Source organism: Pyrus communis, chromosome 14 (genome assembly GCF_963583255.1).
Source record: "Pyrus communis chromosome 14, drPyrComm1.1, whole genome shotgun sequence".
NCBI lineage: Eukaryota > Viridiplantae > Streptophyta > Magnoliopsida > Rosales > Rosaceae > Pyrus > Pyrus communis.
The window spans coordinates 18293999-18320989 of record NC_084816.1 but is presented as its reverse complement, the minus strand read 5'-3'; the positions used below and the strand labels follow the sequence as shown (position 1 = coordinate 18320989).

Here is a 26991-nt window from a genome sequence, read left to right as displayed (position 1 = left end):
TTAAAAGGGTTATACGCTAATTAAAACCCTTTAAACTACGTCGTCTGTTTTTGTAAACGACTTCGTGCAACAGCTGTCGTTGTCACCAACCTCGAAATCTGACGAGTAAGATACGTAGTTGGCCGTATAAAAATACATACATAGGAATTCACGTTCGTATATGTCTACACTGTAACACTGTATTTATACCTAAAATACCTCCTCCCTGTACATGTCTGTGTGCTTGTGTGCGTCTCTGTCTCCGTCTCTCCGCGTCTCTCTCTCTCTCTCTATCTCTCTCATCATCATATCTTCTTCTTCTCTCTATCCTCTGTACTTCCTTCCCATTACACTGCACCCACACTGCAGACACACCACAAAACCCTTTACTTTCTCTGAATGGCTGAATCTCACTCCAGAAGATGAAGATACCCAGCAAGCCGCGCCACCCCTCACCAACATTCCCACCGCCGGACTCGGATCTTCACCTCCACAGACCCACCACCACCCGCAAGAAGACCCGGGCACCCGGTTCGGTCCGGTTGAAGCGGGCCGGACTTCCGACAGGAAAGCGGAGCCGACCCGAGACGCCTTTACTCAAGTGGAAGATCGACCAAGGCCCCGAAGAGCGCCAGGGGCACGGGGAGAGGGGAAGGGACCAAAATGCCCCTGAAGAGGAGAGAGTGGACGGAGGGAGGAGGAAGGGCAGGAAGGGAAAAGAGGCCTCCTTGTCGGCCAGGAAGTTGGCCGCCGGACTGTGGCGGCTGCAGTCGCCGGAGATGGGTTCCGGTATACCGGGACGGAATGGCCAGCTAGGGTTTCAGGTGAGCTTGGTTTCAAAGATCTGTAATTTTTTGGTCGAATGGGTGTGCTTTGCAAACTTGGTTGAATCTCATTTGATTGGTGTTTGACCATATTTTTGTCAATCAAAGTTGTTTAATTTTCTCGTTAATTCATTGGATGTTGTTAAATTTGCTGTTTTTTAGTTTGATAAATACTAATGTTGGTGCTGATATCTTCGTATTTCCTTTCGATTTTCCCTATTCGGGTTCAAGAAACCCGGCATTGTGTATTTCATGGTTTACTGAGCTGTGATTCAACTCTGATTGATCTTACTGAGGAAATGTGTTCGAAAATTAGCAAGAAATGGTGCTCGTTTTTCTTTTCGGAATGTGTTCTTATGGGTTTCGGGGTGAAATCTTTACTAATGTGGTAATGCTTGTATGTTTCCATCAATTTCCTGCTGAGTATCTCGTTATTTGATAATTAATTGATTGTTAAGATCTTTTCAGACCTTTTTCTTAATTTTGATTAGTGTTGTTTAGTTTATGTGAATGTATTAAAACGTGGAACTGTGATCTTCAAGATACGGTGGTAACGACATTTATGCAATGGTTTGATGCATTCTGAAAGTTCCGGGTCATTACACATTCTTTTGCCGTGTCCCGGGATTTCTGGGTTCTTGCGTGCTGTTTTAGTACATCTTGTCATAGCATGCTTTACCCTCATCAGCCGGTATTAATGTTGTGGTATACTCTGGATTTTGATTTTCATTGTTGATGTCTTCTTTGCAGCCTGACATTGGCCATATCGGGGTACCATTTCTCCGTAATCGCAACAGTAAAACATATACTTCTGAAGCAAATGATCTTTTACAAAGCCCTAGGTCCACCTCAAGAAATGGATTCTTGTCCAAGGTATGGCTCTTCCGTAAATTCTTACAATGATCTGTAAATTCTGAATTTATGAACTTTAAGTACAAGGTGATATAGTTATTTTTTTTAAAAGCAAGTACAATACAACTCCTTTATCGTCTTGTGCACGTGGGACACATGCCGAGCACTCCATTTAAGGCAAGCTATTTAGCATGAACCTTGGCAGATGATTTACTTTGCAAGGATTGGCGTCATGCATACTCATTAAGAACCGTCTTTCTGGAATGAAAAAAGATGTTTCTTCTAGTATTCGTAGTCATCTGTTTTACTGTCCCCAGAAATTGAATATTATGTTATTAGGTTGAAGCAGTGTTACTCTTAGGATTGCTTACGGGCTAAATATGAGAAATTTTATTTGAACCTATATAATCTCAGTCTACGCCCAACTTACTGTCTACACCCATGTAGAGTGAAATTATATGAGTTCAGATAAAATTTCCCTTTAAATTTTTAACTGGAAAGGGACTTTTAAGAAAAGACGGAGTACTTGGAGCTAAAAGAAGACTTGGCGCAAAACCTAGCACAGTGGTGTTCTAGATTCATACAGCCGACTACACTTAGTGGGATAGGATTTGTTGTTGTAAATATTTAACTGGACATATACACAACTATGAATTAGACAGTAGTGATCTTATATGGATGGAAAATAAAGTAGAAAAGAGAAATTTGGTGTAAATGGGACTTAAACCGAATTCTTTTAACCTAATCAAAAGATTCAGCTATTTAAAAAGCAGCATTTCCAAATTCATATCGAGAAAACTCTAGGGAAAATATGGAAATTTGTGAGAGGGAGAATCACGAGGAGGTAATTTCAGATTATGCGCAACTAAGGCTTGGTGGGTTTCCAAATAAAGAAAGGGCTACAATATGAAAATTTCTTATTATATGCATATGTACGTGTATGGATTGTTGGTTCAAATATGGAATGCTGAAATGCGTTCGGGTGTATCTCAGCTGGCTAAGAAACATGTCACTCGTATATATTCTCTTCAAATTATATAACAAGCTGTCTCGTCCTTATAATTTTTTTTCCTTTAAATTTTGTACTATACATCTGTTTCCCCCCATAACAGTTTAAGGTCTGTTTTTTCTTCTGTGGCGTTACTTCTAATTTTAGCTTCTACCTTCATTTCAGTTATCCAACTCTGTCATGGAGGGGCAAACAAAATGGGATCCAGTCTGCTTGAAAACATCAGATGAGGTACGGCAAATTTACAGCCAAATGAAGCTTCTTGACCAGCGAGCGAGTGCTGTATCAGTTGTATCTGTACTTGAAGCTGAGCTAGAGCAGGCTCGAGCTCGCATTCAGGAGCTTGAGATGGAACGGCGTTCCTCAAAAAAGAAACTGGAGCACTTCTTAAGGAATGTCAGTGAGGAAAGAGTTTCATGGAGGAGCAGAGAGCATGAGAAAGTCCGTGCATTTATTGATGACATCAAGTCTGAATTGAACCAGGAACGGAAGAGTCGTCAGAGAACTGAGATACTCAATTCCAAATTGGTTAATGAGCTTGCTGATGTCAAGTTATCAGCAAAGCGATACATGCAGGACTACGAGAAAGAAAGAAAGGCCAGAGAATTAATTGAGGAAGTATGTGATGAGCTTGCTAAGGAAATTGGAGAAGACAAGGCTGAAGTTGAAGCATTCAAGAGAGAATCCATGAAACTCAGAGAGGAAGTGGACGAGGAAAGGAAGATGTTGCAGATGGCGGAAGTCTGGCGGGAGGAACGTGTCCAAATGAAGCTTGTTGATGCAAAGGTGGCAGTTGAGGAGAGGTATTCTCTGATGAACAAGCTTGTGGCAGATCTGGAGAATTTTCTGACATCAAGAAGTGTAACGCCAGATGTGAAGGAAATGAGAGAAGTAGAGTATCTGCGACAGGCTGCTGCTGCTGTAAATATTCAAGAAGTCAAGGACTTTTCTTATGAACCCCCAAATCCTGATGATATATTTTCTGTGTTCGAAGAAGTTAATTTCGGTGAGCCTAATGAGAGGGAGATTGAGCAGTGTGTTGCTTACAGTCCTGCTAGCCATGGTTCGAAAATTCATACCGTGAGTCCTGAAGGCAATGGAATCAATGAGGACCGGATCCAGAGACATCCAGTTGCATTTGTTGGTCGTAATGGTGATATAGAAGAAGACGAGAGTGGTTGGGAAACTGTGAGCCATTTCGAGGATCAGGGCTCAAGCTATTCGCCAGATGGGAGTGCCCCATCTGTCAATAAGAATCGCCGAGAGAGTAATGTCTCAGAGTGTGGAACAGAATGGGAAGAAGAAGGTGAGGAAACACCAATTACTGAAATCAGCGAGGTTTGCTCAGTGACAACAAAGCAGGTGAAGAAGGTATCGTCAATAGCAAGGCTTTGGAGATCCGGCCAAAATAATGGGGAAAACTACAAGATAATTGCGCTAGAGGGAATAAATGGTAGGCTTTCGAATGGAAGGATATCTACTGGGGGTATGGTATCCCCTGATCGTGGTTCGGGTAAAGGTGGGCTTAGCCCCTCTGATTTAGTGGGGCAGTGGAGTTCTCCTGAGACGGGGCATCACATTCGAGGTATGAAGGGGTGCATCCCGCTTGGTGCACAGAAGCATAGCTTGAAGGCGAAGCTTTTGGAGGCAAGGTTGGAGAGTCATAAGGTCCAATTGCGTCATGTTCTTAAACAGAAGATCTAGAAGTAGTGAGGCAGAGGTTGCTCATAAAACGAAAATGACAAACCCAGGCTAGAATAAGTAGTTACATTTCTCACCGCGCAAGGTACAGCTTTTTGCTACGGTCGCGAGGAGTCTCTGAATAAAATGCGGATGATCTTGGACTCCCACGTCTGGTTTTGGGGGGGGTCTCTGCAAGCAATTTAGAAGGCGTGAATCATTATTTGTATCATTTCGAATCTAGAAGACAGCATTTGTTGAAAATGGTAGGCGAAAAACGATAACATTTCCCTCTGTAATATGATGTATTTTGTTACGAGAGTTTCATTTTAGTTTCTTATAGGAAATGGAAGATCTCTGGTCCAAAACCTGCCTGCTTAATCAGAATTGGAAAATAAAAAAGGCAGATGTTTGAAAGAATAGTTGGCAATGAGAATTGGGATTTTCAATATAAAATGTTGACGTGGCTTTACTAGAACTATTCAAGTAAGAAGGGAGGGAAGGGAGAGAAATTAGGACGGGAGAGATGGGATATGGAAACGCCCTCGAAACCATACAAATAAGGGATCAACTACAACTCTAGTTTTTAGTCTGGTGTCAAATACGAGCCCCATAACATGATATGGAAAACCCACTACAACTCTAGTTTTCCTTGTTTTTCTTCCTTTTGATGGTACAATACTACAATACAACATTTCGAGACTGAAAATTATCACAACGCTGGCCCTTCGCCAATCCAGAGTTGTACTTATTTGACACGGCATTACACTGCTATGAAACTGGACTATGATTCTGTTATCTGTATTCTTGAAAGTTGACATGCCCTGTCGCCCGTGCATGCTCTACAGCCTCCTGCATATATACGTAGAAGATTATTCAGTATAATAAGAACATAGGAGACCTCATGCACACAGCTACACAAGGGAAGGGAAGAACAACGGACGAGGGAGGTAACCGGAATTTGCAATGTGGAGAACTAACCTTCTGGCCGACTAGTCCAAGTTGGCACACTCCACAGCGCAAAGTGAAGTTGGCAGTGTCTGTGTATCGCCTTTTACTGAAAAGCAGTATCACGGTATTGAGGCATGATAATGCATCATGAGTTATTGCAGATACATACATGTATATCTAAGCTATGTGGATAGTAGAAGCAGGAAATGGAAAATTGGATAATTAGCAGAACGAGGCACTCAATAATTGAAAAAAGATTCAGGTTCAACTAGTATGTTCATGGAGAGCTAGTAACAGACTAAAGCCCCAACGGACATATACAGTGTTTAACATTTTATGTGCAGTAGAACTTGTGTTCGTGTACAACGAAAATAGAAGCCACCATGAAGCCAAAAGCACTACCTTTGTTGCTCTTTCACTAGGTTAAGGGCGAGCCCCTCAACAGGCCCAATGGAACCGTTCTGGACTGCAAATATCGTCTGATCAAACTCCTCTGGAGCTCCCTCGAAGGGAGACATCTGATACAACACAACATTGAATTCAATGATCAAATGCAAAAAATCACACGTAACCTCTGTTTGTACCATCAACAACAAACAGGGGAATGCAAAAACAGTGTTAAGGGCAAGCCCCTCAATAGAAGGATGACGAGAAACAGATTGTAACTACCCAAATGCCCAATAAAGACCACTTTTTTTAAATACTTTAAACCTATAATTTTCCCAACTCATGGTAGTTTGTTCATCCCTCCCCCCGTCCATATTTTTCAATATGCCCTAACCCATACAACAGAACAGATGAGTAAGATTATCTGGTTCATATAGTTTGGGTTTAATGCTGGAAGAATACTTGAGGCCATAGCGATGCCACTTTTAGAGTACGTCAAAATTGACAACCAGAAAAATTCAGAAATGGAAAATTAACATAAATTGAATCAGACACATACAGCTAAAGCATCGTAATGAAGTCCGTCATAGATCAACATAACCCTTTCTGAATACTTCTTCTCCTGTCAAACAGCACCACATACAAAAATGGGCATAAACAGTCAGAACTGGCAAGCTGACAAGAATAATATGTACGAAAACTCATTACTAATGCTAACCTGACCATACAAATCACAACGTGTAGTCTGGATATCATATGCTGCAATTTCCCGTCCGTAATAATCTGCTAATATAGACAGCTCTATGGCCCCTGCCAGGTGATTACAAATTAACAAGTCAGGAAAACGAATCTAATAGTATCCCATTGATTTATTGGGACAGAGACTTCGAAGTTAATCTTCTAGACAGTGGCCGAATAAACTATCTTTAAGATTAAACAGTCAAGGCAGAAACACTTTGTCAACTAATAAATCCAATAATGCTCAATACCCTAGAAGAAGATATATATATATATATATATATATATATATATATCTGTCTTGCGTAAATAAGGATTGGCTACTTAGGGCTCGTTTGAGAAGTGCTTTTAAATGACTGAAAGCACTTTTAGAAAGAAAAAAACGTTTTTGGGACCACCTTAGTAAAATGCAAGTTAATCCTGGAAATAAAAAGCACTTAAAGCGCTTTTGAAACCCAAAAACATTTCCTCCAAAAGCACTTTTAGTCATTTAAAAGAACTTCCCATATGAGCTCTTAGTTGGCTATCAGAAATAAACAACCCAAACTATTACAAGAAAAGCTTTTCATTGTGCATTTGTTTGGTAACCAAGATTCAGATGCAGAAGAACAGGAAGTTTTCTAAACAAACCTTCCCACTTCTCTGAGTCAAGAATCCAAGCACAATACTCTTCATTCGATTTGCCAAGAAACGCTTCTGAATTCTTAGTGGGATCACTTGCTACCGTTGCAGCTATAACCTTCACATAGCAGATAGTCATAAAATGCAAGTACAAGAATTGATTAGGAAGTACCACACTTATGCATGCTCAATGCAAATCTGGAGGTGTATATGCACATACAACCATGATTTATCTATTGTTGTATGATTTAATTTTAAGCCTTGAATATTCAAATACCTGTCTCAATTCAGGAGCTTTTTTCTGGTCATGATCCATTACATACCTGCAAACGAAGGGCGAAAATTGAAAAGAAAATTTGACCTTAAATGACACAGTTCACTTTCATTGCGACAACGGATAAAATAGAGGGTTGTATTGGAGCTTACCCGACTGCATTGAAGAGGCAACTATTGTCTGAGGGAATAACCCTTCTTACTACCATACCTTCCATATTGTAAATTATTTATATACCTGAAGCATTAAAACAATTTGAAATTTCAAACAATGACGGTTTCACCTATCCAAGTACACATATTTTAAATTGAAAACATTTCTACAAAGATTAAGAACAACCTGTAGACATCAAAATTTCGGTGAAATGAATGTTGACCAATAATTAAAATTTCAACACTCACGTGTCATATAAATTTTACATGTAGCGTGTGACTCAACGAAAAATCGAAATAAATTGGAAAAGTCATCAAATAGGACACGTGTCAATACCTGACAGAAATGATTTATTTCATCTGATTATTTAAATCCAAAAATCAAGTTTTGGAATTCTATAAATAGGAAGCCAAGGCATTCATTTGAGGAGGAAGAAGGAAGAAGAGAAAGAAAGAAGGGAATTCACATCACACCAAAACCTTGAAGCCTTGAAACTCTAAAGCTCTCAAGCAAATCTCGAAGGACCAAGAAAGCTATCTTCGTTCTTCGTCAAATCTTCCTTCAAAATCAAGCCCCGACGGCCCTTGAAGAGAAGTGTTCATCATTCATCATCCGTTCATCCTAAGATCAAGCCCCAACGGCCATTTGGATCAACAACCTCAACAAATCCACACATCCAATCGTTCTTCAAGATTAAGCCCAAAAGCCCTTGAAGATCCGCTCATCCATCAACCTTCAAGATCAAGCCCAAAAGCCCCTTGAAGAAATCCATACACCCAGTCTTCAAGATCAAGCCCAAAACCCCTTGGAGATCCGTTCATCAACTGTTCATCCCTAGATCAAGCTCCAACGGCCCTTTGGATCAACAGCTCATCCACAAACCTACACCCTACGAAGATAGAATCAGAGGATCAAATTACAAAGAGATTGTAACCCCAAAATCATTAACACAAAAAATATATTTTGTACACGTATTCTTGTTTCTTGTTTCAGGAATTTTCCGTGTTTACAAACTTGGCACGCCCGGTAGGACTATCTCTACCTCTCATCTCTATCCTCCAATCATCGAAAAACGCAAATGGCATCAAGAAAGGATCAAGCTGTTCCTGCAATCAAAGCAAAGAACAAGAACATCATCGCCGCAAGTGGTGATATTTCGGGCATCATAACCCGAAGTAAGGCAATAGCTCTTTTTGCCGCGGCTTACGCCCCTGCATTGACTCTGTCAAAGGAACAAGAGCACCTGAGGTACGAGCCTGTGATCACCCTAGCCTCGCTAAGGATATCAAAGGGGGAAAGCCCGAGGAAATACTCAGAGTCCCTACTCTCCGACGCTGATTCGAGCGGCAGTACAACCATGCAAGTCATGACCACTGGAGCAACTTCAATCGAGGAGCAGCTAGCTCAGATGAATGAAGCAATCGCAAAGCTCACACGGACTATGGAAGAGAAGCACTTGCAGATTGCCGCACTTGTCAACCAACTAGATGCGCTGCCCGACGTGAAAGTCGACCCAAATATTGGCCTATTAAAGAAAGAAGACGACGAAGAAGAGGAGCCACCAGTGGAGAAAGTTGAAGAGAAGCCGAAGCTAGACCAAGCAACGACATTCATGGGATCTCTCTCTATCCAGCAGCTACAGGAGATGATCGCAAGCACTGTCAAGACACAGTACGAAGGAAGCTCGCATGACTCCGTACTGTACTCAAAGCCTTACTCCAAGAAGATTAATGCTTTGAAGATGCCAAGGGGTTATCAGCCCCCAAAATTCATGCAGTTCGATGGAAAAGGCAACCCGAAGCAACATGTCGCCCATTTCATTGAAACTTGCAACAATGCTGGGACAGAGGGAGACTACCTCGTCAAACAGTTCGTGCGTTCGCTGAAAAGTAATGCTTTTGACTGGTACACTGACCTCGAACCTGAGTCTATCAACAGTTGGGACCAGCTAGAAAGGAAATTCCTCAACCGTTTCTACAGCACTCGTCGTACTGTAAGCATGCTAGAGCTGACCAGTACGAAACAGTGGAGAGATGAACCTGTCGTCAACTACATAAATAGATGGCGCTCCTTAAGTCTGGATTGCAAAGATCGGCTTTCTGAAACCTCTACCATTGAGATGTGCGTTCAAGGCATGCACTGGTGGTTACATTACATCCTCCAAGGCATAAAACCAAGAACATTCGAAGAGCTAGCAACTCGTTCCCACGACATGGAGCTGAGTATCGCTAATCACGGGAAAAAGGAGCCGATTACTAACTTCAATAAGGATAAAGTATTCGCCCCAAATGTAGACAAAACCGGGAAGAAGCCCGCTAAGGAAGCTTTCACCGTCAACACTACCTTCATCAAGGCCTCCTCAGCGCCCATCAAGACCTCCTCAGCGCCCATCAAGATCTCCTCCAAGAAGAAAGCGAAAGAGATAAAGACAAGTGAGCCTTCTCGCACCCAAGACAGATACAAGAGCACCTTGAGAGAGTTGGAACAGAAAACGTACCCTTTTCCTGACTCTGACATGGCTGCCATGTTAGATGACTTGCTGGAAAAAAAGGTGATTGAGCTACCCGAATGCAAGCGTCCTGAAGAAATGAATCGCACAAACGATCCTAGGTACTGCAAGTACCATCGTATTGTGAGCCATCCTGTTGGCAAGTGCTTCGTTCTTAAAGAACTCATCATGAAGCTAGCACAACAAGGGCAAATTGAGCTCGATCTAGAGGACACGGCCGCAACGCATACCACTACAATTGCGTTTGGATCGTTTAATCCTGTGCCTCTCCAAACAACACCTGACCATTCCCGTGAATGCTCAAGTTGCACGGCACCTCCTACACAACCATCACTGGAGAGAAGCGACCAAGATGCACATGCTGATGATGAAGAAGGATGGATATTGGTAACCTACAAAAAGATAAGGAAACCAAGACCACGAGTCATACAGCCAAATGTGGAACAAAGAAGAAATCACCACGGCCGCAACAATGCGAAGCCTAAAAGAAACATAAAGCATAATAAAACAACATATGCTAGGAAACCTATGGAGCAGGAGCCATGCATTCCCGTTTCCTTGATGAATACTTCCCGAATGACTTTTTCCAACAGTGCACTACTGTGGCCTGTCACATGGTTGAAGTAGAAATAGAAAAGCCCTCAAAAGGCAAAGCTATCGCCACTGAGGTAGAAAAGGCCCTTACACCTGGAGAAGGTCTGCCAACACACTTTAGCATCGAGGAAGCGCTACCATTGCCCAAAAAGATGCGAAGAGCACTAGCAGTAGTCTTGGCAGGTCCCGACGACCACGAAGTGCAAGAAAGTAACGACGAAGGCTCGAAGCTTCAGCCACATGAATGTGCCACATGTTGTGCCACCCATGACGTAATTAACTTCACTGACGAAGACCTACTGTTGGGATCAAAGCCTCACAACCGTCCTCTCTTCGTCTCCGGGTACATAAGGGAATACAAAGTCAACCGCATGCTTGTGGATGGTGGGTCGGCCATAAACATCATGCCAAAATCAACAATGACCATAATCGGCATCAAGGTGAATGAACTATCCCTGAGCCGTCTGCTGATCCAGGGTTTTAACCAAGGAGGACAAAAGGCGATGGGCATGATCCGAGTAGAGATGACCATGGGTGAGCTCAAATCAAGCACGATATTCCACGTGATTGATGCAAGAACTTCCTACAACTTGCTCTTAGGAAGACCTTGGATCCATGCAAATGGGGTAGTGCCGTCCACCCTTCACCAATGCCTAAAATTTTACCGAGAAGGAGTGAAGGTGATCCAAGGTGATACCAAGCCATTCACCGAAGCCGAATCACACTTTGCAGACGCCAAGTTCTACATGGATGAAGACATGGTACCCGAAGCCCTTCCGGAAGATATCAGATCCACGGGCAAAGCAGCACCTAAAAAGCAGAAGTGGCAAGCCATGCCTAAAAAGCAAAAAGAGCAGGCCGTGCCATCTTCAAGCAAAGATGATGACGAGTTTGCTAAACCTGCAACAACCAAAGGGAGTAGGATACCGTCAGAAGGACCGAACGCACCCATATTCCGGTATATCTCGATGTCAAGAAGAAAGAATGGTCAATCTCCATTCGAAACTAGAAAAGCCGACACACAGTGGCACACGGATAACGTGAAGTTGCTCAAGACGAATGCAGTTTTGCCTCTGACACAGCTAGGGGGTGCTAAGGCCGCAAGACTACCACAAGGCTTCATAAAAGCTCTACCAAAGAAGGTGGAATCAAGCTTTCTTCCAACCAAGAGGACCGAGGAAGGTTTCGACCCAAACGCCTACAAACTCATGTCAAAGGCCGGGTACGACTTCGCTTCTTCTGCGGTGGCTGGAAAGAAGGTTTCAAACACTGTCAATGACGAAGAACGTAACCTCACCAAAACTCAAAAGAAGTTGAAGGAGCATGGTTACGGAGTTGACAACAACAAAGCCGGACTTGGTTTCACACCAAATGCACCTGTGATGATTTCAAACCAAGTGAAAAACACTAGCACTCAATATGTCAGCATGAGCATTGAACAAGATCAAGAAGAGCCTAAACCCTCCTCTCGGACGTCGGTCTTCGATAGGATGAGCCATTCATGCTCCAGAACTTCAGTGCTTAATTGCATTGGTGGTCAAGATCGAACCTCTGTCTTCAAGAGGCTTAACGCGCCGACATCCCAAAGCTCTGTTTTTGAAAGGTTGTTAAAGCTTAAGAAACAAAGCAACACAGTTATCTCTCCTCTGCAACGATCAGCTTCAGAAAGATTTGAAGATAATGAGAAGCCTTTTGGAAAGAGGAAGACAACCCCAAAGGGAGAAAAGCTCGATGGGTTAGGAGAAAAGGACGACGTTCGAAGCTTGATTCCTTCAAGGATGAAGCGCCAAACAATCCTAGAGGTTGACACAAAAGGACCACTGAAGGTAAGAAGGCGCATCATCGTCCACACTGGCAAATCTTCATGCCAACAAACCCAAGAGAACGGCACTGAAGATGAAATCCCTAAAAAAGATGTCACTTCTAGCTCTTTCGACTCAAAGTCTTCACCTCAACCGCTGGGGGCATGCTCCAAAACCATGTCAGTCAAGTCAAGTGAAGATGAAGGATGGATTCATGTCACTCCGAAGAAACTGCACGAGAAACATATGTCTTGTCCACAAGTTCACCAATCGGAAAGGGGGCAAAGCAGTTACCGTCAACCTTCAAAGCTACATGAAAATGTTGAGGATGATGAAATTACAACACAAAGATCGTTCATGCGGGATCTTTTCTTCCTCGAAGACGTCTTCAATTACTCGATCAAGGCTCATTGCTATGAAGATTGTGAGGAATGCATTTCGAAGATCGCTTCGAAGAAATTGGACAAGCAGCAACCATCTTGTCCACAAGTTTATCAATCAGAAAGGAGGGAAAGCAGCTCCTGTCAACCTCCAGAACAATGTGAAAGTGTTGGAGATAATGAAATTTCGACACAAAGATCGTCCATCCCCATCACAATGTGCGACCTCTTCCCAGAAGACTTCTTCAATTACTCGGTCAAGGCTCCTGCCTATGAAGATTGCGAGGAACGCCTCTCCCAGAACACCAGACAATCCTTATGCCAACAAGCTCGAGAAGATAGCACTGAAGAGGAGATCCAAGATGTTTTCCACATCATGGTTCAAGAAGGTAAAGAAGACGAAATCCCCGAGGAAGATGTCACTGCTGCACCGCCACAGCTCGAAGATGGGGGGCAAGCCACGGTCGATGATCTCAAGGAACTCAACTTAGGTACAAGCAAGGAACCAAAGCCTATCTTTGTAAGTGCATTATTAAGTACAGATGAGATAAAGGAGTATTATCAGCTGTTGTTAGAGTACAAAGATGTCTTTGCCTGGACCTACAAAGAAATGCCCGGCCTAGACCCTATCATCGCTGTTCATCATCTTGCGGTCAGGCTTGGAACACGACCGATAAAGCAAACTCAAAGACGCTATCGATCTGAGCTTATCCTACAAATCGAGGTCGAGATCGACAAGCTAATCGAAGCAGGCTTTATTCGAGAAGTGCAATACCCCAAGTGGATCTCCAACATCGTCATTGTCCTTAAGAAATCAGGACAAATACGTGTTTGCGTAGACTTCCGGGACCTCAATGATGCTTGCCCAAAGGATGACTTCCCCTTGCCAATCATTGAAATCATGGTGGATGCAACCACTGGCCATGAGGCATTATCATTCATGGATGGCTCTTCTGGGTACAATCAAATTCGCATGGCCCTCGAGGACGAGGAACTAACAGCCTTTCGTACTCCAAAAGGTATCTACTGCTACAAGGTGATGCCCTTTGGTCTAAAGAACGCTGGAGCTACGTATCAACGCGCAATGCAGAAAATCTTCAACGACATGCTACACAAAAACGTAGAATATTACGTAGATGATGTGGTGGTTAAGACGAAGAAAAGATCAGACCACTTGAAGGATCTGCGAATAGTGTTCGAAAGGCTGCGAAAATACAACCTCAAGATGAACCCGTTAAAGTGTGCGTTTGGCGTCACCTCTGGAAAATTCCTCGGCTTCATCGTCAAGCACCGTGGTATTGAAGTAGACCAATCAAAGATCAAGGCCATTCAAAGCATGCCCGAGCCAAGAAACCTGCACGAGCTGAAAAGTCTACAAGGACGGCTAGCCTTCATCAGACGCTTCATCTCCAACCTCGCAGGGCGTTGTCAACCGTTTAGTCGCCTTATGAAGAAAGATGTTCCATTCGTATGGGACAAAGCATGCCATAATGCTTTTGAAAGCATAAAGAAATATTTGTCAAGTCCACCTGTCCTGGGGGCACCTGTGCCCGGGAAACCACTCATATTGTATATTGCTGCTCAGGAAAGTTCAATCGGAGCACTCTTGGCACAAGAGAATGAATCCCAAAGAGAAGGAGCACTTTACTACCTCAGTCGAACTCTCACCGGCGCTGAGTTGAACTACTCCCCAATAGAAAAGATGTGCCTCGCTTTGGTGTTTGCCATTCAGAAACTCATACATTACATGCATGCTTACACCATCCACTTGGTTGCTAAAGCCGACCCTGTTAAATACGTTATGACTAAGCCAGTCTTGACAGGGCGACTCGCTAAATGGGCTTTGCTTCTTAATCAATATGAGATCATCTACGTCCCAGCGAAAGCCGTCAAAGGACAAGCGCTAGCAGACTTCCTTGCCGATCATCCAATCCCGGCTGATTGGAAAATCTCAGACGACTTGCCTGACGAGGAGGTGTTCTACATCGACATCTTCTCGACATGGACGATGTTCTTCGACGGATCCGCACGAGCAGACGGAGCGGGGGCAGGAGTAGTATTCATGTCACCACAAAGGCACATACTACCTTACTCCTTCCAACTGAATGAGCTATGCTCCAACAATGTTGCTGAGTACCAAGCATTGATCATCGGGCTCCAAATGGCGATCAACATGGAAATCACAGCTCTTGAGGTATATGGCGATTCCAAACTCATAATCAATCAACTCTTAACTGAGTATGAGGTGAGGAAAGATGATCTCGTCCCATACTTCCGGCTAGCGACCCAACTGCTACAAAAGTTCGAAGCTGTGACACTAGAACATGTGCCAAGAAAGGAAAATCAAATGGCAGACGCTCTCGCCAATCTAGCCTCGAGTATGACACTAGGAAAAGATGAAGTTGCAGACGTGCCAGTTTGCCAAAGATGGGTGATTCCGCTCGTTAATGAAATGTCACTAGATGATACAAATGTTATCTCAGTACTTCCAGTCGATGCTGAAGAGTGGAGACAGCCGCTGATCGACTACTTAGAGCACGGAAAGCTTCCAGATGATCTTAGACACTGTTCCGAAGTACGTCAACGAGCACCTCGCTTCCTTTACTACAAAGGAACACTCTACCGACGCTTTTTTGAAGGACTGCTCCTGAGATGCCTAGGTGAGGAAGAAGTTAATCAAGCCATGAAAGAAGCACATTCAGGTGTGTGTGGGGCACATCAATCTGGACCAAAGCTACATTTCCAGCTTAAAAGGATGGGTTACTACTGGCCGAGCATGGTGAAGGACTGCCTGGAACACGCCAAAAGGTGCCAAGCCTGCCAATTCCACGCCAACTTCATACATCAACCGCCTGAACCATTACACCCTACAGTTGCTTCATGGCCGTTCGACGTATGGGGATTGGACGTTGTAGGACCAATTACGCCAAAGTCATCTGCAGGGGAAGCTTACATCCTAGCTGCAACAGATTACTTCTCCAAGTGGGCTGAAGCCATACCTTTAAGGGAAGTAAAAAAGGAAACTGTTGTTCGTTTCATCAAGGAGCATATCATCCACCGATATGGGGTGCCTCGTTACATTATCACTGACAACGGAAAGCAGTTCTCCAACCGACTCGTGGACGAGCTTTGCGACAAATACAAGTTTAAGCAGCACAAGTCTTCCATGTATCATGCTCCGGCCAACGGCCTCGCGGAAGCATTCAACAAGACGCTGTGCAACCTTCTAAAAAAGGTAATCGGCCGAACAAAGAGAGACTGGCATGAAAGAATAAGTGAAGCACTTTGGGCATATAGGACTACACATAGGACTCCTACCCAAGCTACACCTTATTCTCTCGTATATGGCGTAGAAGCTGTTCTACCGCTTGAAAGTCAAATTCCCTCACTAAGGATGGCTATACAAGAAGGCTTGACTGATGAAGAAAATGCAAAGTTGCGCCTTCAGGAGTTGGAAGCGCTGGATGAGAGAAGGCTCGAAGCTCAACAACACTTGGAATGCTACCAAGCACGGTTATCCAAGGCATTCAACAAGAAAGTCCGCCCAAGGTTTTTCCAAGCCGGAGATCTCGTACTGGCATTGCGTAGGCCTATCATTACAACTCATAAGACAAAAAGCAAGTTCACATCAAAGTGGGATGGACCCTACGTAATACAAGAGATCTACACCAATGGCGCCTACTTAATCATGGCAGAAGACGGGTTGAAGATCGGCCCCATCAACGGCAGATTTTTGAAGCGCTACTACCCCTAAAGCAAACGCACCACGCTCCTGGCCCGCAAGAGCATAAACTGTGTACGGCACAATCATCATCAAAAAAAAAAAAAAAAAAAAAAAAACCATCACTCATTTGAACTACGTCATGACTTGATCCCTCCTCAACCAAGGGTACGTAGGCAACTTGAAACTTCAAAACTTCAAGTACAGTCACATCTCAAAAAAAAAAAAAAAAAAAAAAAAAAAAAACGCTTTGAAGAATAAAGAGCAAATTCAAGAATGCAAACATTTTATTTCTTTGAAGGAAAAAGTCTGATTACAAAAGAAAAAGGGTAGAAGACACTACTCGAAAACTATGTCCCTAAAACTAAGGAGGCGGTCTTCAAGCAAGCCTTCCAAAGCCTTCAAAGTCTCTACCTCAGTGAGAGACAGGATGGGCAACTCCATAGCCATGTCTTTCTCTTGTTCTAGACGTGAAATCTCCTCTTGGCATTGAGAAAGTGTAGCTCCCTGCTACCCGAGAACACTTTTAAGTTTTGATGCCTCGATGCCAAGCTGTTCTTGTTCTCGCATCAACGTATCTAGACGTACCCGGACGGAAGCTAAAGAAGTCTCTGTAGATTGATAATCTCCCGAAACAGCTTGCTGAGAAGACCGGGCTTGGGTTAGTGACAAGTCTATTGCAGCAAGTTGGTGAGCTCTAACATCTGGACTCAACTTCTTCGAGGAAATAACACGTAAGGAAGAATACTCAGTTGAGGCGGCCATAATTTCGGCAATCTTGATCTTCAAGGATGAAGAATCAATGTTAAGATTGTCAATTGCAGAAATAAGTTTCGACAAGTCCTCTTTAAGCAACGCAAGGTCCTCCGACGGGCATTTCAAAATCCTCCCCTCAATATGGCTCTTGATATCCATTGCCGCACGAAGATTGATGCGATGAATAAGTTGCTCAATACCACTAAGGTTTGGCCCTCTCAGAGAGATCTCAGAGCTAGCTGGCAAAGGTGTAGAATGCATGACGAGATCTTGCATGCCTCCACCTACACACGGCAAACTTGGGAAACTTGACGAACTTGGGATAAGCTCTGTACCAGGTGGATCCCCAATCTCCTCGCCTGTGGGTAGGTCGCCTCCAAATAGCATCTCCGTATAAGAATAAATACCTGTGGTCGCCAAGTCAAAAGAACAAGAAGACCCAACCTAAAGAAAACAAAGAAAGCTGTTAGAAACAAAAGCTAGAACAATGAAAGCAGAAGAAGTCATAAGAGAGAAGAAGATGCATACGTCTTTCTCAAACGACACACTACCATCGAGTTGAGGGAGCTTAAACACTTCTTTCTTCTTATGACGAAAATTGACATCGCTATCAGCCTGAGCGCCTTCAAGACGTCGCTTGTTTAAAACTTGTTGACCCTGCCGCAAAACAAGTCCATCTTCGTGCGAATCAACTTCATCACCAGCCTCTTCAGATACATCCAGATGTTGAGAAGACAAGCGTGGGCATTGAGGGACTAAAACCACTGGTCTATCTTGCAAAGTAGCAGCACTCGCGCAATCAAAAGATATCAGTTGTGTAGGAACCACAGAACACCTCTCCTTCAATACATTAAGGTGTGAATGAGAAGAATTGGTACCACTTGCCATCCCCGAATTCTCATAATATACCTTTGACCACCAACTTACGTAAGCACGGGTTACTGGACTACTCTTGAACTCGTCTTTTGTCGGCAGGGTGATAGAAGTATTTGTACATGCACGGGTACAAGACTCCCAATGCATATACACGGCTTGCAAGGAGTCTAATTGGTTTTTTTCCTTCAGCTTGTCTGGCACATGTTGGACAAAACCAAATTGCCTGCTGAAACGGTGGGGACTATACGGCTGAACAATGCATCGATCTTCTTGCCGCAAAGAAACATACCCTGAGCGAAGACTTATAAGGTAAGATAAGTCTGAGAAGCGAAGATGCGAATCGTCCATGATGCCTCGCCGCACCGAGCCAACTCGCGCCAGATAGTCCATCTTCAAGCCTTCGCAACTTCTAAACAGTGCTTGCGCCTGGGAATCATCGAAGCTCTTCGAAGAAAGCATGCCAGAATACTTCGTCATCAAAGGCCCTGACTTGTTTAGAGTTGAAGAAAAAAAATGAGTGCCAAAGTACTCACCCAACCAACCATACACATAGTGGTAGGGAAGAACCGCAGCACGATCTTCAGTGTTTGCCGAGTTCGAAACAACACTCAAGCCGTTATAAATATTGGCCAAAACCGGGATAGCAAGACTGAAAGATTCACCTGCAGCCATCTTGCTAGCAACTTTGAAAACCCCAGGACGAACAAGGTTGACGTCGCCGATTGGAAAAACAAACTTACAAAGCCAACAAGCTAAGAAAGCAGCTAGGTAAGATTCTTCCACATGCTCTGATGCTATGCCAAGGTCCTCAAACGCTCTCAACTCGGCAGGGGAACGGCGCCTAGCTGAACCAATGGCACCAGACGGATATGGGTCTCCCTTTGGTTTAGTGGTTTTGTTGCAACTTCTTCTCTTCGAGGACTTCTTGTACCTTGTGTCCTCCCAATACCAGAAGCGGATCCAGGAAGAAATCTTCACGCCTGATTTACCTCGAGCATCTTGGGAAAGCTTGTGATATGCCCAAAATAAGCAGCGACAACTCGCAGGCAATCCTTGGTTATTGTAGAGAGAAAGTTCCTCCGCACTAGGAACGACCTCGTCATAAAACTTACCGTGGATTGGCAATCCCCCTATCTTGTGGAGATCCCAAAGTGAAATTGACATCTCTCCTTGAGCTGTATGAAGCGTGTTAGTCGCTGAACACCAATGCTCGAAGAACGCCTGAAGGACAGAATGATGGAGATCATAACTAAACAAAGATGCGTACACGGCATGGTAAAGGCCCATGCTAGTAAGCACATGTTTAGATCGGCCCAAGACATCTTCAAGCCACTCCCAATAAGACTCAGCAAAAACAGCTTCTCCGGTAGTCGACAAGACATCATTCCAAGCCATAGCTCCGCTGCGGATGTGATCTCCAAGAAGCTTAAACGGAGCCGGATGATTGTCACGAGCATGGTGCGAAGGGTTCAAGATAAGAATCCCCAGTGTGCACGCCTTCTTCTCCGTATTTGATCGAACGAAGTTTGCCACCTTCCAAGATACTTCAGAAGACCACGACTTAATATGCATGGAGTTGTCTTTTGTAGGAAGAGCAAGCGCCTTAAGGCCAGTCAGTGGGGCGTAAATCTTCAGCGTTGTTCCCCTATCTTGCGAATCATTTTCCTTCGCAAGAATGGTGATGGTGTTGCTCTTAAAACATTTGAAAAATACCATGACCGCAACAAAAAAAAAAAAAAAAAAAAAAAAAAAACAGCCACAAAACTTGAACAGTAGGACAACAGACAGTGCAATGGTGTGCAGCGAACAGTGCAGCGATGACGGTGCAACAAGCAGCAGCAAGAGGCACAACGTCACCACCGAGGAAAATTATGATCAAAAGGCAATACACAGCATAAACTCGTTGCAGTCTTTTGCATAACCCCACACGGTAAAAGTGACACACTGCAACAAGCTCCAAGCAGCGGCAAGAGGCACGGCAACGTCACTACCAGGGGAAGACTGTGACCAAAAGGCATTACACAGCAAAATCCCTTTGCAATCTTTGCACAAAACCACTCTTTCTACACCACCAATTTATGCGTTCCTGGGTTCTTCGTCGGTTTGACAGCCTCAACCTTGCAGCCTCAACCTTCTTATAAAGAAAAAAAATGACGATGTAGAATAGGTTGAGCCTCAACCTTCTTATAAAGAAAAAAAAATGACGATGTAGAATAAAAAATAATAAAATAAAGTAAAAGGAAATGATGATGTTGGGAAGTAATGATGAAAGTAAACAATAAAATAAAAAAAATAAAAAAAAAACATCTTTGGTGGATCAGTGCCACCGAAAGCAAAATAGAATAAAATAAAATAATAAAAATAATAAAATAAAGTAAAAGGAAATGATGATGTTGGGAAGTAATGATGAAAGTAAAAAAAAAAAAAAAAAAAATCTTTGGTGGATCAGTGCCACCGAAAGCAAAATAGAATAAAATAAAATAATAAAAATAATAAAATAAAGTAAAAGGAAATGATGATGTTGGGAAGTAATGATGAAAGTAAAGAATAAAAAAAAAATCTTTGGTGGATCAGTGCCACCGAAAGCAAAAAAAAAAAAAACAAAAAAAAAAATCTTTGGTGGATCAGCGCCACCGAAGAAGAGAAAGAGAAAAAAAAAAAAAAAAAATCTTGGTGATATATATGTTTTATCTGTATTTAGCACAATACACTGAATAAAATAAAGCACGTCCATTGATCTCCGAGAAATTACAAGTGCGTACAAAAAAAAAAAAAAAAAAAAAAAAGATGGAGTTTTCACAAAGGTTGTTCACGTGAAGCCCCACTACGTGGCAAAACTCCAGGAGCGGGAGGCATCGAAGATAGAGCATTCGAGGCCTCAATACTTGGCCAAACGCTGGAAGACCCAGGAAAAATGTGCCTCTGGAGGAAAGACGAAAACCTTTGACGGTCACTTTGAATCCGACCTTCAGACTCTTGCAGCTCATCAAGCTTCCTCTTCATGCCCGTCGAATAGTTGTTTGCAAGCACGTGCAAACTTCTATTCTCATACTTCAGCTGCTTGATCTCTTGCTTGAGACTTTCCACCTCTGCCATCAACGATTCAACCTGACGGGAGCGAGCAAGTAGGCGTTGGTCCATGTTGGACACAGAGCTTGCACATTGAACGCTGAGAGCGAGGGACTCTTGAACGGCCAACTCATCGGACCGTCCTGAAAGCAGCCTACTATCCTTAGGAGTGATGAGGTTTCTAGCTACTATCGTAGCTGTTGTTGCATCCGTCATCATGGAGTCTTCACCTGAAAGAGGACCGTTAGAAGATAAAAAAGAAGGGCGCCATACATTACCTTGAAGGGGTGCAACTGGATCGCTGCTGAGACTCAAATCTAAGCAAAGGTTCGATGAGTTAGTCATTTTTCAAAGGTGTTCAGAGAGAAAGGGTGGATGGAGTTAATTCTCAAAAGGCCGGAGACGATTTTCAAGAATGGGCAATCTTCAGAGTGTGTATGTTGGGGTGATCGATACCTCTATAAAAAGCCAAGCGACACGACCACCGATTCAAAAATCCGGATTTTCCTGCGTGAAGTTCGGCGACGCGTTCGCGGCTTTTCAGAAAACGCGTTCAACTTTGTCAAAAGATATTTGACAAAGTCGAAAACAAGTGGAGGCCATCATCGCAACTACACGTCTTTAGCCGACAAGCACAAAGTTCGGCGACGCTTTCTCTGCTTTTCAGAAAACGCGTGCAACTTTGTCAAAAGTGGCGCTCGTTCAGAAATCGAAGAGACGTCGTTCAGAAATCGAAGAGGCGTCGTTCAGATATCGAAGAGACGTTTGTCGACAAGGGTAAAAGAACAGTACCACCACTTGCTATTAAGAAATCCCTATATGTGTCAACCTTCATCTCTTATGGCAAGGCATACCTGAAGAAAATGCCCAACTCTTCCTCACCTCTGAGGGTGCACTCCCAACAAAGCCTTTCGAAATACTTAATTTTTTCTTCTGCCCCAAAGATGATACCAGATGCCTGGAGTACAGATGACCCAGGAGGAAACGATAGATTGAAGCATGTGCTGATTCATTCACCGCTTCTTCAAAAGCAAAGGTATCTCATATCATCAAGGTCAAAAGCAAAAGTATCTCATATCATGCTCTTTCCCTATCTTTTCCTTTGCCCTTGTTATTACTCGCATGGCAAAGTAAACGAAAGCAATCAGCCGACACTTGGAGTCAGTCTTCCGATCTGGAACCGACTGCCTGGAATCTATTCCCTGGTTGCTTACCTAGCGTTGCTCTCGAGTAGTCATCTTCAACGGTTGATACACTTCCAGAGAAGGGACCACTTCTGCAAAGGGGAGCAAGTAAGGCAAGTGAAAATGATACATTGAAGCATGTGGAGACAAGCAACAACTGCATATGCTGAGCTATCCTCTAACCCTCTTCAATACGAATTGGAGAGATTGAACAAAGAAACAGATAAAAGGAGTAAGCTCAGACCTTCGGGGGAGACCAAAAGAATTCTGCTGCCCAGTTCAAGAGTAGCACAAAGGAAAATCAACGATTGGAGGAAACCAAAAGAATCCTCCAGTCCAGTTCAAGAGTAGCACAAAGGAAAATCAACGATTGGAGGAAACCAGAAAATCTTCCAGTCGAACTCAAGAATAAGCCTCAATGGCCCTTGAAGAAATCACAAGTCCGATTCAAAATCAAGTGTTCACCACCCTTGAATCAAATTCAACTCCAGATAAAAGGAGTAAGTTCAAACCTTCGGAGGAGACCAAAAGAATCTTCCAGCCCAGTTCAAGATTAAGCTTGTGGAAAATCAACGATTGGAGGAAACCAGAAAATCTTCCAGTCGAACTCAAGATCAAGCCTCGATGGCCCTTGAAGAAATTTCCAGCTCAATTCAAGATCAAGCCTCAACGGCCCTTGGGTTGACATCTACATTAAGGAACTTCAAAACGCATCTTCTACACGTGACAAGCACATGTCTACGACGAGCCTTGAAGTGGGGGCATTTGTAGACATCAAAATTTCGGTGAAATGAATGTTGACCAATAATTAAAATTTCAACACTCACGTGTCACATAAATTTTACATGTAGCGTGTGACTCAACGAAAAATCGAAATAAATTGGAAAAGTCATCAAATAGGACACGTGTCAATACCTGGCAGAAATGATTTATTTCATCTGATTATTTAAATCCAAAAATCAAGTTTTGGAATTCTATAAATAGGAAGCCAAGGCATTCATTTGAGGATGAAGAAGGAAGAAGAGAAAGAAAGAAGGGAATTCACATCACACCAAAACCTTGAAGCCTTGAAACTCTAAAGCTCTCAAGCAAATCTCGAAGGACCAAGAAAGCTATCTTCGTTCTTCGTCAAATCTTCCTTCAAAATCAAGCCCCGACGGCCCTTGAAGAGAAGTGTTCATCATTCATCATCCGTTCATCCTAAGATTAAGCCCCAACGGCCATTTGGATCAACAACCTCAACAAATCCACACATCCAATCGTTCTTCAAGATTAAGCCCAAAAGCCCTTGAAGATCCGCTCATCCATCAACCTTCAAGATCAAGCCCAAAAGCCCCTTGAAGAAATCCATACACCCAGTCTTCAAGATCAAGCCCAAAACCCCTTGGAGATCCGTTCATCAACTGTTCATCCCTAGATCAAGCCCCGACGACCCTTTGGATCAACAGCTCATCCACAAACCTACACCCTACGAAGATAGAATCAGAGGATCAAATTACAAAGAGATTGTAACCCCAAAATCATTAACACAAAAAATATATTTTGTACACGTATTCTTGTTTCTTGTTTCAGGAATTTTCCGTGTTTACACAACCCTTTTGAGATTAGGATTCCATTCAAACTAAACGTCGACAGAGACATGAACGAAATTTTATGTTAAGACTGAATCCTAAACTTAAATACGAGACAATACGGAAAGAAGGCGAGGAATTGAACAAAACCCAGCTTCACATACTCAGTTGATGATGACCAACCAATATCAATTACTGGTAGCAGTCCATGATTGAACACATAAAGGTTGAAAAAAAAAAGGGAACAAATATAGTGAACAGAATAAGGAAATAAATCTACAAAAACGAATAAAAGAAATCCATGGTCATATAATTTTCTTTAAGGAGATATGCATAATATATATATATATATATATATATATATATATATATATATATATATATATTGTTCCAATATATCACAACACTATTTGATAAAGGGAGACCAACCTTCCAGATTCTGAAACAGAGTGATAATACAAATCCAGCTTGAAATCAAACAACCCAAAAGCATAAATATAAGAAAAGGATAGATAAATAAATGCAATAATGAAATTTCCAGATCTAGTAATGGCATAGAGGCATGAAAGAAAAGAAAACTAATGAAAAAAAATTGAAAATTTGAGTTTTAACGATAAGGGTAAAATGAATAATATCATGATTGATTTTTTAATGTAAAAATATAGTTTTTCGTTAAAATAAACAGTATCAGAAGTTTTTCGTTAAAGTTTTCAAAGAGAAACTCACCTGACTCCTGTAATAATATGATATGAACGTGTCATAGGCTTTCTCTTGGTTTTGGGTAGGCCAGTGGCACATCGTTTTTGTTGACACAATTTAGGGCTGGTTTGGTATTTCTGTGCTTTGAAAAAAAATTGTTTCTACTGTGCTGTGAGAATAAGCAATTGTGAAATAAAGCAACAGAGTGTTTGGTAAACTTTTTTGTAAAAGTACTTTTGAAAAAAAAAACAGTATTATAGTGTTTGGTAAACTTTTATGTAAAATAGTTATGACGGTGTAAAATGACCAAAAAGGGTATAGCACTAGATGTGCCATTAATTTAATTTTCTTAACAAATAAAGGTGAATTACTAAATATACTTTATTTTTTTCAAAACACAGCAATACCAAACCAGCCATTCAATAACACTTATGAACAAAAATGGTTTCTAAAGAAGCAAAATCCCACACCAAACTGAAACCTATCTTGTTATCCAGCATTTCATACTACGCTATTTTTTGCTTAATTACTTAGCGTAAGCATTTCAATTCAAGGTTCGAAGAAAAAACCCCGAATGAGATATCTAATGTACCAGAATTAACTTTAATGAATCTCAAGATGCCATGCATCAAGTCACAACTCAAGATGCCATGCATCAAGTCACAACGAAGATCACCTTACACATATAGTAGAATCTAAGCATTTGGAAACTTAGCAACACAACATTGTCAAAGAAAATCGAGAATTTCATTCGGAGAAAACAATTGACAAGTCTCAAAACAAAACACTATACTTAACATAGAGGTATCATCCTACTTTCCTTCACTGACCACCAGGTAGCGTCTTGATAACATCCGAATCACCTAAAGATAATACCAAATGACAACATTAGCCAAATCAGTTTTTCACTGGTCGGCAAACAAATTGTTTAGAATGATACGAAAACTATGGAGTACCTGCATCAATGATGCTAAGGCAAGACACTCGGAAGTACTTTCCACATGCTGTACCAAGCTCAACATTGTCTGAAAACAGAACAAATGGTAACCCGGATGAAAAGATACAGGTATAGTAGGCAAACTAATTCTCATTTTATTAAAATAAAATGAATAAAAGCATAAGACTCAGTAGGGTAAGGTAAGATGACCAAGATTATACCGTCCAGTGAAAATCCAAGAGCCAGTGAAAATGAAAGCATAAAATGAATACCCACAACGAAGTATACCGTCCATTGAAAATCCAAGAGCCAATAGGGTAAGGTAAGATGACCAAGCCAATCATGCACCATGGACTAATCGACATAGTGAGATAAGTTGCAACATCTAACATCCAATACATATCCCATTAATCTAAACCTTCTGCGTACCAGCAATCACAAAACAATTAAACAGCTTAACCTTATGCTACACCAAAAGTGAACAAAAACGCTGCAATTACCAAAGGGATTGTAAGATGCCTACCATAAAACTCAAATCAAAATATTCATCAGAGAAGACCAACAAATTCAAGCTTATTGGATGATTCTAACATCTCCTAAATTGCAGATATCAACACATAACCCGAACCTGATATACACCTTTTTATCCTTCTACAAAATTCTACAACAAAACACAAGGTACCTGCATTGCATCACTTCTATTCTCCCTCTCACTTTTATTAACATGCAAAACTCAACTCATCGTTACTTCATCACTAATAGAAGAAGGCTAACCTCTGAGGCACAGAGTTCAAATCTGCACAAATCAGCAGGGGAATCTTCAACTTGGCAATTTTCTCAAGTGCATGGATGAGGGTTTCAACCTTGTATCAGAAAAGAAGCGATAAGCTCAAATCCAACACCGATCGTAACAATTCCAAATTTTCCTCCACTTTTTCCCCAACCACCAAAAACAAAAATAACTCTTTAATCCAAAACAAGATTCAGGGAACAAACATGCATTATCACTTTTCACGCTTAACATGCATCAAGATCAGTCAAGGAAAATGAATAAAGAAGTAATCAATTTTTCTTACTTCTCTTTCAAGTTTTCTTGTTTCCTCCACAAACCCTAATTTCTTTTCCCCCAATTGTTTTCTTCATCCCCAATTTTTATCCCAACACCCATACACTCATCCCTTCACTCTTCCCACCCCTCTCACTCTCCCCATCCCCAAATTTAAAAATCCAAACAAATAAATAACAAAATTTTAGACAAGAAAAGCTTACCAAAGGAATGAGGGAAGGCGACAGCAAGAGAAGGAAGGAAAGCGACGACGGTGTCTGTGGCGTTGAGACCAACAGAGAGAGAGGAAAGGAGAAGGAGGAAGAGGTGTAGCGGCAGGCAACAAAGGAGAAGAGGGCGCACGAGAATCTCTGAGTCTT

At 42.3% G+C, this 26991-nt stretch overlaps 2 protein-coding genes and 1 long non-coding RNA gene across 6 annotated transcripts; 1 reads left to right on the top strand and 2 right to left on the bottom strand.

The window, feature by feature from the left end:
• The first annotated feature begins 275 nt into the window (after nucleotides 1–275).
• On the top strand, nucleotides 276–4679 carry LOC137715414 (protein MLP1-like). Its single transcript, XM_068454741.1, has 3 exons — nucleotides 276–803; nucleotides 1554–1676; nucleotides 2830–4679. Exons 1-3 carry the CDS (start codon nucleotides 402–404, stop codon nucleotides 4366–4368), a joined length of 2064 nt encoding a protein of 687 aa, XP_068310842.1. The 5' UTR covers nucleotides 276–401; the 3' UTR covers nucleotides 4369–4679.
• A 219-nt stretch (nucleotides 4680–4898) lies between these two features.
• LOC137715415 (OVARIAN TUMOR DOMAIN-containing deubiquitinating enzyme 2-like) lies at nucleotides 4899–24385 on the bottom strand. Of its 4 annotated transcripts, none has more exons than XM_068454743.1 (9): nucleotides 24360–24385; nucleotides 7468–7552; nucleotides 7319–7364; nucleotides 7051–7159; nucleotides 6401–6492; nucleotides 6242–6304; nucleotides 5698–5813; nucleotides 5326–5401; nucleotides 4899–5196 (listed from the first exon to the last, which is right to left on the bottom strand). In XM_068454743.1, the coding sequence occupies exons 2-9, from the start codon at nucleotides 7530–7532 to the stop codon at nucleotides 5140–5142; spliced, it is 624 nt and encodes a 207-aa protein (XP_068310844.1). In that variant the 5' UTR covers nucleotides 7533–7552; nucleotides 24360–24385; the 3' UTR covers nucleotides 4899–5139. The 4 variants fall into 4 exon arrangements, with proteins under 4 accessions (XP_068310844.1, XP_068310846.1, XP_068310843.1 ...); XM_068454745.1 differs by lacking the exon at nucleotides 24360–24385 and adding an exon at nucleotides 24095–24224 and having other exon boundaries at nucleotides 4899–5193; XM_068454742.1 differs by lacking the exon at nucleotides 24360–24385 and adding an exon at nucleotides 24095–24217.
• Nucleotides 24386–25288: 903 nt separating this feature from the next.
• LOC137714810 (uncharacterized) lies at nucleotides 25289–26514 on the bottom strand. The gene is made up of 3 exons (XR_011065467.1): nucleotides 26341–26514; nucleotides 25586–25654; nucleotides 25289–25492 (listed from the first exon to the last, which is right to left on the bottom strand). It is a non-coding gene; the product is annotated as an uncharacterized lncRNA (long non-coding RNA).
• Between the last annotated feature and the right edge of the window lie 477 nt (nucleotides 26515–26991).

Excerpts from the sequence above, each read along its gene's own strand:
- LOC137715414 (XM_068454741.1), top strand. The coding sequence starts at position 402 with ATGAAGATACCCAGCAAGCCGCGCCACCCCTCACCAACATTCCCACCG. Across the intron at positions 804-1,553 it reads ATGGCCAGCTAGGGTTTCAG|CCTGACATTGGCCATATCGG; the intron begins GTGAGCTTGGTT and ends TCTTCTTTGCAG. Across the intron at positions 1,677-2,829 it reads GAAATGGATTCTTGTCCAAG|TTATCCAACTCTGTCATGGA; the intron begins GTATGGCTCTTC and ends CCTTCATTTCAG.
- LOC137715415 (XM_068454743.1), bottom strand. The coding sequence starts at position 7,532 with ATGGAAGGTATGGTAGTAAGAAGGGTTATTCCCTCAGACAATAGTTGC. Across the intron at positions 6,305-6,400 it reads GTTGTGATTTGTATGGTCAG|GAGAAGAAGTATTCAGAAAG; the intron begins GTTAGCATTAGT and ends GCTGTTTGACAG. Across the intron at positions 5,197-5,325 it reads TTGGACTAGTCGGCCAGAAG|GAGGCTGTAGAGCATGCACG; the intron begins GTTAGTTCTCCA and ends GTATATATGCAG.